The sequence below is a fragment of the Elephantulus edwardii genome, unplaced genomic scaffold (genome assembly GCF_000299155.1).
Source record: "Elephantulus edwardii isolate Elephantulus edwardi_28Jun2011 unplaced genomic scaffold, EleEdw1.0 scaffold00153, whole genome shotgun sequence".
NCBI lineage: Eukaryota > Metazoa > Chordata > Mammalia > Macroscelidea > Macroscelididae > Elephantulus > Elephantulus edwardii.
Window position 1 is genome coordinate 2,052,880 of NW_006399903.1, and position 9,862 is coordinate 2,062,741.

The window sequence follows — 9,862 nt, forward strand, 5'->3', positions numbered from 1 at the left end:
TAGTATTGAAAAATTCATCATACCATGTGAACTTCAACTCTACGTCTTCCTCAGCTACCACCACAAGTCAGGGCCTTTCCACTTGCTCTCTCTGCCTCAATTACTCTTCCTCAAAGATAAAGGCATTTACATGGCTTGGCTTGCTTAGCAACAGCTCCAGAACAGTAGGCCACAGAGAACTAGTTTGGAAAACACAGCTCTACAGAAATATTTAAACAGGAAACCCAACCTTGAAGTTGTTTATAACAACTCTGTCTTTTAAGTTCAACTCACTTGAAACTTTTAGGCAAAGTAGTTATATTCTTTTCTTTTTTGAGGTTTCTTAGGTTGGTTGCATACAGTAATTTATTTACATTATGTTTCATTCAGGTACATAGTGTTTTATACAATCTTTTATTTACATTGATTTACACTGTGTGTCATAAAATCATCCATATGTATTGTTGTTGTTGTTGTGCACTGTCGAGTCCCAAATCATAGCTGACCCTCCAGTGGCTTTCCAGAGACAGTTAATCACCCACAAGGAGACTGTCCATCCTTCTCCTGCCCAAATTTCTATGTATTGTATTTTATATAATTAACTAATATTGATCTTATTTTAAAAAAACAAAGAAAGAAAAAAAATATCAGACATGTCTTCCATGACAACTTTCTTCCTACTGATCTGAAAATCAGTGATTTGTTTCTCACATGTAACTGACTCCGTAGGGACATTGCCATTCATTTTCAAAACACTGTCAGAAGGTTTGGGCTCCCATCTTTCACACAGCACTCCCAGAGAAAAGATTTCATTTATCTCCACAAAATTCCTTCTCTTTGGAGAGAATTTATTTTTAAACATCAATAAAATATTAACCTTTCAATGGAAAAATATATCATGCTTGGAAAAATTAATGTCTCAAGAAAGGAAGAAAGACTATCAACAAAATGGACTGATGCAGTGACTGTAAGAATGAGGGCAGTTGCTCTGTTCCCTGTTGTATTAATTATATGGAAGCATTTAAGCACTGTCAAGATAGTGTTTTTCTTCTTCATAGGACCTTATGATATAGCTTTATTTTTTCCTATTAGTTTTTTTTAAGAAAGAAGAAGAGATTGAAACCTCACAAGAGTATATTTAAGGCACTCCTAATATTCTTTTTTCCTTTTCTTCCTTTTCTTCCTTTTCTTGTTTAACACGAAAAGCACTTTATTCCTCTGTTTTATTTTGGTTGTTTTTCAGGGGTTTTTTAGATCTTCTTGTATGTTATGTATCAAACATTTGTTTGGTATCCGACTGAAATATTTCATGTTATAAACCCAGGTCTGCTCAGGTCAGGGGAATTGGGACCATTGCATTCTTAGCCACTGTTACAAAAAAATGTGAAGTAGCTAATTAAAACATTAAGTTGTAACATGCGTATGTTTAAAATGGAATTGCAAAGCAAAAAGCTGTGAGACGTCTTGTCTTCTCTTTATGTATGCAGCTGACCTGTCTATCTGTTACTGAAGTATGGATCTAAGGACTCTTCTCCAGCCAATTGGCATCTGTTATTCACAAAGATTCTGGACAGATGTCACGACAGACTCCTCTCTGTAATATCATAGTTTTGTTTAAATAAATTGTAGTAACAATGGGGGGGGGAAGGAGTCAAGTACATCAGAGACAGGATTTAGATTCGTTGCTATAAGCGGCAGTCTAACAATAGTGACAGCATCTAACAATAACAATGCCTGTAGGAGTGGCTGACAGAGTTCTGTAGGAGTCTCTGGGTGGTATAAATGGTTAAATGCTTGACTGTTAGTTGAAAGGTCCATGGTCCACACTCATTCAGAAGTGATTCTGAAGAGAGCCTTGAAATCCCTGTGGAGTAGTACTACACACACACACACACACACACACACACACACACACACACTCACACACTCACTGTCAGTCAGAATCAACAGCAAAAGACAAAGACCTTCGTCATCCTGAGAAACTCATCACAGGTGAGTGGCTCTTCCTGGGGAAGCTGGCAGAGAGGAGTGCAGCTCATTTCTTCTAGAAGGGCGTCGATTCGGAACTCAATCAAATCCCTGACCCTGTCCAGGAGCAACTCCAGTTCCTCTATGGGAAAAACAAAAAATAAAAAGTAAATACCTAAAAAATGAAAAAAATACAGAGTCTTGTTAAAGAAAAAAAAATCTACCTGTGATTAAACGACCCTAGAACAATCTGGTTTAAAGTGACTTGGTTTAGTATTAGTTTACATAATGTCTTCTGAGTTTGTCACATTTCCTTTTCACGCACTGTTCCTTGTTTGTTTTTCTTTTTATTGTTATTTTGGTGAAAGATTACAGAAAGGTTGCATTTTCATCCATTCTTGGATACCCATGTTCCTCTCTTGCCCTCTGTCCCAGAGTCTTAAACCTGCCTAAGCCTAACTCATATTTGAAGACTCAGCTCAAACCTCCCTCAGGAAGCTTCCCTGGACCCTGTGACACCTGTTCTTTTCCACTGCGGCTTACACATCCTTCTGTTGCTTCATAGTCTGCATTGTCTACACGTCTTATCTTCTTTAGGACTTAAATGACTTTTCTTCTTCTAGAATTTATCTTTTTCACCTTTGCATCTTCAATACTCCCACAGTGCTTATTCTACCTTATAGGTATTCAACACATATTATAAACCCAACTTGTCCACATTTTTTTCCTTTTGTCACAATTATCATTGTTGTTGTTGTTATGTGCCGTCGAGTCGCCTGCGACTCATAGCGACCCTATGTACAACAGCCCTAAACTCCGCTCTGTCCTGTGCCAATCACACTGTCTCTGACACTCCCATCCCAATTATCCCAGTCACTGAATCAATCCACCTCATAGAGGGTCTTCCTCTCGTGCGCCGTCCCTCCACCCTCCCAAGCATGATGTCCCTCTCTAAGGACTGGTCTCTCCTCACAACATATCCAAAGTATGTTAGACGGAGCCTCAGAATCCTTGCCTCCAAGGAGCCACCCGGTTTAACCCTTTCCAGGACAAATCTGTTTGTTTTCCTAGCAGTCCATGGTATTCTCAGTACTCTTCTCCAGCACCACATCTCAAAGGCATCAATTCTCCTTCTATCCTCCCTGGTCAATTATCATTAAGCACACATTTTTTTTTCAGTTGTGCAAGGACACCACTTTAAAGACTATGGTGTGTCTTGCCTAAGCCATGGTATTTTGAATTGAATGATAGGTGGATAATGACTGAGAAAGACCAAAGAAACATTGATGCCTTTGAATTATGGCGGTGTTATTGTTGTTGTTGTGTGCTGTCGAGTTGCCTGTAACTCATAGCGACCCTATGTACAACAGCCCTAAACTCTGCCCTATTCTGTGCCAATCTCACCATCTCCAATACACCTGCCCCCATGACCCCAGTCACTGAATCAATCCTCTAATTAAGGGTCTTCCCCTCCTGCGCTATCCCTCCACCCTCCCAAGCATGACGTCCCCTCCAAGGACTGATCCCTCCTTGCAACATGTCCAAAGTATGTCAGATGAAGCTTCAGAACCCTTGCCTCCAAGGAACAGCCTGGCTTCACCCTCTCCAGGACAAACCTGTTTGTTTTCCTAGCAGTTCATGGCATATTCAATACTCTTCTCTAGCACTGCAGCTCAAAGGCATCAATTCTCCTTCTATCATTACTAGTCATTGTCCAGCTCCCCAATGCGTAGCAAGTGATTGCAAAGACCATGGCCTGTATCAGGCGCAACTTAGTCTCCAGACTGACATCTTTGTACTTCAGCACTTTAGAAAGGTCTCTAACTACAGACCTTCCCATCGCAACATGTCTGAATTATGGATTATGATGGAATTATGAATTATGGATTATGACTTACGATGGAAAAATATCAGCTATACCAAGGGCTGCCAAAAGAACAGACAACTCTTTCTTGGAGACAGATTGCCTTGAGAGTTCCTTGGAGGTTAGGATGATGGGCTTTTTTCTCACATACTTTGGTCATGTTACCAGGAGGGGCTAGTCCTTGAGAAAAGACATGATGGTTAGAAAAGTAGAGGGTCAGTGAGAAGAGGAAGACTGTCGACAATGTAGGCGGGCATGGAGGCTGAAGCACAGCAGACAGCTCGGGCATGGTGCAGGACTGAGCAGTTTCATTCTGTTGTATGCAGGATGGCTGAGTTGGATCAGGACCTGTTACTGGAAGACGCTACTCCTGGACATCATGCTTGGAAAGGTTGGGGGACGGCAAGAGAGAGGTAGAGCTTCAATGAGATGGACTGACTCAGTGGCTGTAGCAATGGGTTCAAATGTGTCAGTGATAGTGAGGGTGGCACAGGGCAGGACAGGACAGGGTTCAGATCTGTTCAGAGGACTTATATGAATAATACCCAACACAACACCACCTAACAACAACAACATCCATGGGGTTCTTGTGTCATTGTAACGCTAGTACTCAGTTGCTAATCAGAAAGTGAGCAGTTGAACTCACTGGCTGGTCCATGTGATAGTCTACTTCCTTCAACATTTACAGCCTTGGAAACTCATACAGGGGAGTTAGACTTTATCCTAGATGGTCTCTTTCAGTCAAATTCAACTCTGTAGCAGTGGGTCTAAACTAATATTGAACACTAAGTTCCATGGATTAATGATCAATTCTGAAAAAACTAACAAAAATTTACATCAAAAGTACACAGCATTCAGGAACAACAATTTCAAAAATTACTACATGGAACAATTTCAAAAAGTACTACATAACTTGGGGGAGACTGGACAGCAATATGCGGAGTGGACTAAATCAGTCTCATAAGGACAAATACTGCATAAGAATATTATTGTAAAATAAAAGGATAACTAGTAAAAGGAAGAAGAGGAGAGAATAGGGGTAAGGATGGGCAGGGGAGAAATCACGAGTTCACACAATTTGGTGAGTGGAGGGAAGAGGTAAAGGAAATTGGGAAAGAAATGGGTATATAAAAAGACAAAGTAATGATGGGCATAGGTAAAGGGTGAGTAATTTTATAAAACACAATGAATGAAAATAATTGTATGAAACACAATGTGAATGAAGGATAGTGTGAAATACAATATGTCCACATTTTGATTGCACATCAATAAAAAATAAAACTTTTTTAAGATGGAAATGATGCTTAGTTTCTATTCAACCAACAGTGTATCTATATGTCAGCAATGAGATAACATTTCATAAAAGCTCTCTTTTCTACTACTAGGAATTAGAGTTGACATTTCATACAAGAAAGTTATTGTCATGAACTCCGGTGTGTTGGCTGATTGGGGGTTGAAATGCTAACCATGAAGTTAGTGGTTTGAATCCACCAGTCACATCCAGGAGAGAAGCTGACAGTTCCTCCACCTACCATCCACCAGACACATCCAGGAGAAAGACTGGCCGTTCCCCATCCACCCAATCACCATCGGAGATGTACAGCTTCTAATGGAAGATCATTAGGAGTCTAACTCAACAGTAGGGAGTTTAGTTTGGGTTTTTGGGGTCAATGAGAGGTCAGAGGAGGAAGTATGTGATACAAAAGTCAGTTTTCCTGAGAGTGAAATTACTCTGGGCCACAGGGCGTGGAGAGAAATGGGCCATGATTAGGAGAAAGTAGAAGTTAATTGAGGAAAATAAACTAAGTCTTTCTGAAAAATGGGGGAAAAAAACAACCCAACAACTTTCCATTGCCTTGTTCCAAACTGTCTTATTATCTACCACAGAGATTTGTAAGGTGTTAATAGGTTTTCTTAAAAGGTAGTCCTAGTAGCACAGGGCATAAAGTACTGTACTACTCACCAAAAACCAGCTATTTGATCCTCTATCTGTTTTGCTTTAAAACAGTGAATAAAGTCCACTTCCAAAGAACCTGTCCACTTGGAAGCCCTAACAGGCATTTGAGCTCTGCCCTCGCAGTTGTTACGAGTTGGGAATAATTTCACAGCAGTGTTGTGTCTGTTTGGGTTTTTTAAGAGGTAACCAAGGATTCTGGGAACTATGCAGTAATCCTGTTTTGGAGTCCCACAGGATATTAGTATATTGAAGAAGAAACTAGTTTGGCATTTGTTTGACGTGAATTTTCCAAACTTGCTTGGGAGCAGACCACTTCTCTGCAACAACTCAATATATATTCAGGAACATAGTGTTTTAGGGAATCTACCACCTTACACATGTCTCTCACTAAGGAAAGATAATGCACTAGTTTAATCTTTCTCAAATTCCCTATTCTTCAGTATTCATGTTCTCTAAATTTCCACATCTTTTTTTTATTTTTTAGAAGTTTTATTAATAAGTTTATGTAATTCTATGTATGTATGTATGTATGTATGTATGTATGTATTTTTCATTTCAATGAACATCTACAGAGATTTTGGAATTCCATTCATTCATTGTTGCACCCTTCTCCCCACCCACCCCCCCTCACCCCACCCCCCAACCCCCGTTTGCTCCTCTCCTTCATGGTCTCAAAAGATACTAACCTCTTAGTGTACAAAGCTGAGTGACCCATAACATCATTTAAATGTTAATATAGAAGAGTAAGAATAAACAAAAACATGTGTATAACTTCTGGGGTTAAAATTAAATTGCAAAAATTGGAACTATCCATTAAATTACTTAATTCTTCTAGTTTGGTAAAATTACCTATTTTATTAAAATCCCTCATTAATAATACCCAAATACTTATAAGTAATGATGCAATAACAGATGTGTAAAGACATCAGTTTTAACACTGAGACATTTTGACAGACTTACTGATCTTTTCAAACGTATTTTCTAAATATGCTTCAATATTCATGGATGTCCAGTTCAGTGCAGCCAAGCCAGGTTGGAGAGCTTCATCCACTTTCGCCAAATGAGGGGCCATCAGTTGCTCTACGGTGGGAGGCATTTTTGACTTTACTCTCTGATATTCTGCCAGCATCAGCTAAAATTAAAGAAGGATTAAATAAATAAGATCACACTTGAAGTATCTAATAAAATCTCTGTATTCATACAAAAGAGATAACCATTTATATAGTTATTATCCAGTAGTACTCGATTTGATGGCATCTAAGAATAACAACATACAGGTAATAAAAGACAATAAGAACAGAAGATGAGGAATCCTAATTACTACATTATTTCTCATTCCATCCAAGTTATAAGTTCTCACCTTCAGCCCTCAGGCCAAGTGTAAAGACTGATTTGTTATTAGAGTTACAAACTAAATTGTCAGTTTGTTGTGTTTCGGGAGAATATTGGTGTACTTGGTACAGCATGTGGCTGTCTGATGTCTGTACTAAGGAAATTTGTGGGTTAATGTGATAATGAAAGTTATGCCATCGGTGTGTCAACTATCACAAGGATTACTTATGGTGACAGGTTTCAGTAGAGCTCCCAGATTCAAACAGACTGGGAAGCAGGACTGGTCTTCTACTTCTTAAATAACAGGCTTCTGAGAATCCTATAAACAGAAGAGGAACACAGATACTTATAGTAGTCGTGGTAGGACCCAGATTGAAATCAGTTAAAATGAGGAAAAAAATAACGGTAAGTATCTTTTAATAATTGGAACATGGAGTGCACTGAATGTTGGAAAATTAGAAATTGTGAAAACCAAAATGGAACACATGACCATAGACATACTAGGCATTAGTGAGGTGAGATGCAATGAGATGGGATGAGATGGACCAGCTTTGGCCACTTTGAATCAAATAATCACGTAATATACTATGCTGGGAATGAAAAACAGAAGACGAATAGGGTTGCATTCATAGTAAAAAAAGTCAATTTCAAATTCTACTCTGAAATACAATGTTGTGATAGGATATTATCCATACACATAGAAGGAAGACCTGTTAATACGACTATTATTCAAATATACACTCCTACATCCAGAACCAAAGAGGAAGAAATTGAGAATTTTTACCAAATTTTGCAGTCTGAAATGGACCGAACATGCGATAAAGATGTTTTAATGCTAACTGGGGACTGGAATGTAAAAGTTAGAAACACTGAAGAAGGAATAGTAGTCAGAAAATATATGCTTGGTGATAGAAATCAGGCTGGAAATAGAATGATCGAATTTTGTGTTTTCAATTATTTATTCCCACAAATACCTTTTTTAAAAGATACAAACTGCAACTGTACACATGGATCTCACCTGATGGGCTGAGTAGGAATCAGATTGACTAAATCTGTGGAAGGAATAGTTGGAGAACCTCAGTATCAGCAGTCAAAACTAAGACAGGAATGGACGATGGACCAGATCAACAGTTACTCATGTCCAAGTAAACTGAAGCTGAAGAAAACGAAAACAAGACCACAAGAAGCAAAATATGATCTTGAATCAATTTCATCTGAATTTCAAGATCATTTTAATAACAGATTTGAAGCATTAAGCACCAATGATCAAAGAGCAGATAAGTTGTAGGATGATATCCAGGGTATCATCCATGAAAAGATAAAAAGGTCATTACAGTCACAAAAGGACAAATACTGCATGGCGCCTCTGTTGTAGAAAGTGACTGACATCAGGGTTGGGGTAAGACTGAGAAAAACTGCACAGATTATGTATACTGAATTAAAACAGATGAGAGACAGAATAGTTTAAAAGTGATATATGATAGCATATTAAGATTATCCAGAATTAAGGTTGCATAGTAGAGTGCACTTGGGGTGGGGGAGGAGGCTGGGGCAGGGTCTGGGGGATTGTATACCAACAAAGAAATTTATCTTTTGCTTTTCAAAGAGAGGAGAAAACTGGGGGGGAAGGAGGAAGAGAAAAAAGTACAGCAATGAATGAATGAAAATCCAAAATCTCTGTAAATGTTCATTAAAATTATTAAATAATTTTTTTAAAAAGTCATTGGGGAGGGGTGGGCAGGGAGAAAAGTGCAGCAATGAATGAATGGAAATTCAAAACCTCTGTAAATGTCTATTAAAATTAATTAAAAAAAAAGTCATTAAAAAGACAGGGGCAGGAGGAGGGGAAAACTGAAATGCATGATAGAAGAGACTCTGAAAAATGCACTAGAGGATCAGGAAGCCAAAACAAAGGGGAAACATGTCAAAGTAAAAGAGCTGAACAGATTTCAAAAGAAAGCTCTAGAAGACAAAGCAAATTATTATAATGGAAGGTGCAGAGAGCTGGAATTGGAGAATAAAAGGGGAAGAACTTGCTCTGCATTCCTGAAACTGAGAGAAATTAAAAACTTAAGCCTTGAGTCACAATATGGAAAGATGCTACAGGCAATATACTGAATCATCCAAGAAGCATCAAAGGAAGATGGAGGGAATAAACAAAGTCACTCTACCAAAAAGAACTAACACTGAAAAATTTCAGGAAGTACCATGTGAGCAGGAGCTAATGGTAATAAAGGGGAAGTGAAAGTAGCATTGAAGACATTGGAGAAAAAACAAGGCCACAAATCAGTATAAAATTTTTAAAAAGAAGGGGGTAAAAAAATGCAACATAAAAAAAATAAGGTCCTAGGAATCTACCAGATACTAATTGACATGTTTCAATTAACAGATGCCAGGAAATTTAGAGGATAGCTGTCTAGCCAATGGACTAGAAGAAGTCCATATTTGTTCCCATTTCCAAGAAAGGTAATCAAACAGAATATGAAAACTATCAAACAATATCATTAATACCACATACAAACAAAATACTCCTGAATATCATTCAAAAACAGCTACAACAGTGCACAGATAGGGAATTGTTGAAAGTAAGGAATACCAGAAAAATGTCTCTTTATGTTTTACTGACTATGCAAAAGCATTTGACTGTGTGAATCACAAAAAATTTTGGCCGACATTGACAAGATTGAGAATCTCAGAGCACTTAATTGTGCCTGTGTAAAATCTATACCTAGACCAGGAGGCTATTGTGTGAACAGAGCAAA

General features: G+C 38.3%; 1 protein-coding gene across 1 annotated transcript in view; it reads right to left on the reverse strand.

Moving 5' to 3' along the window:
* Window positions 1–9,862, reverse strand: part of DNAH5 (dynein, axonemal, heavy chain 5) — a 382,826-nt gene that overhangs the window by 308,025 nt on the left and 64,939 nt on the right. Inside the window, exons 16-17 of the mRNA XM_006895016.1 lie at window positions 6,729–6,900; window positions 1,944–2,089 (exon numbers count right to left, since the gene is read on the reverse strand). Coding sequence (XP_006895078.1) covers window positions 1,944–2,089; window positions 6,729–6,900 — 318 coding nt within the window. The remainder of the gene's footprint in view (window positions 1–1,943; window positions 2,090–6,728; window positions 6,901–9,862) is intronic.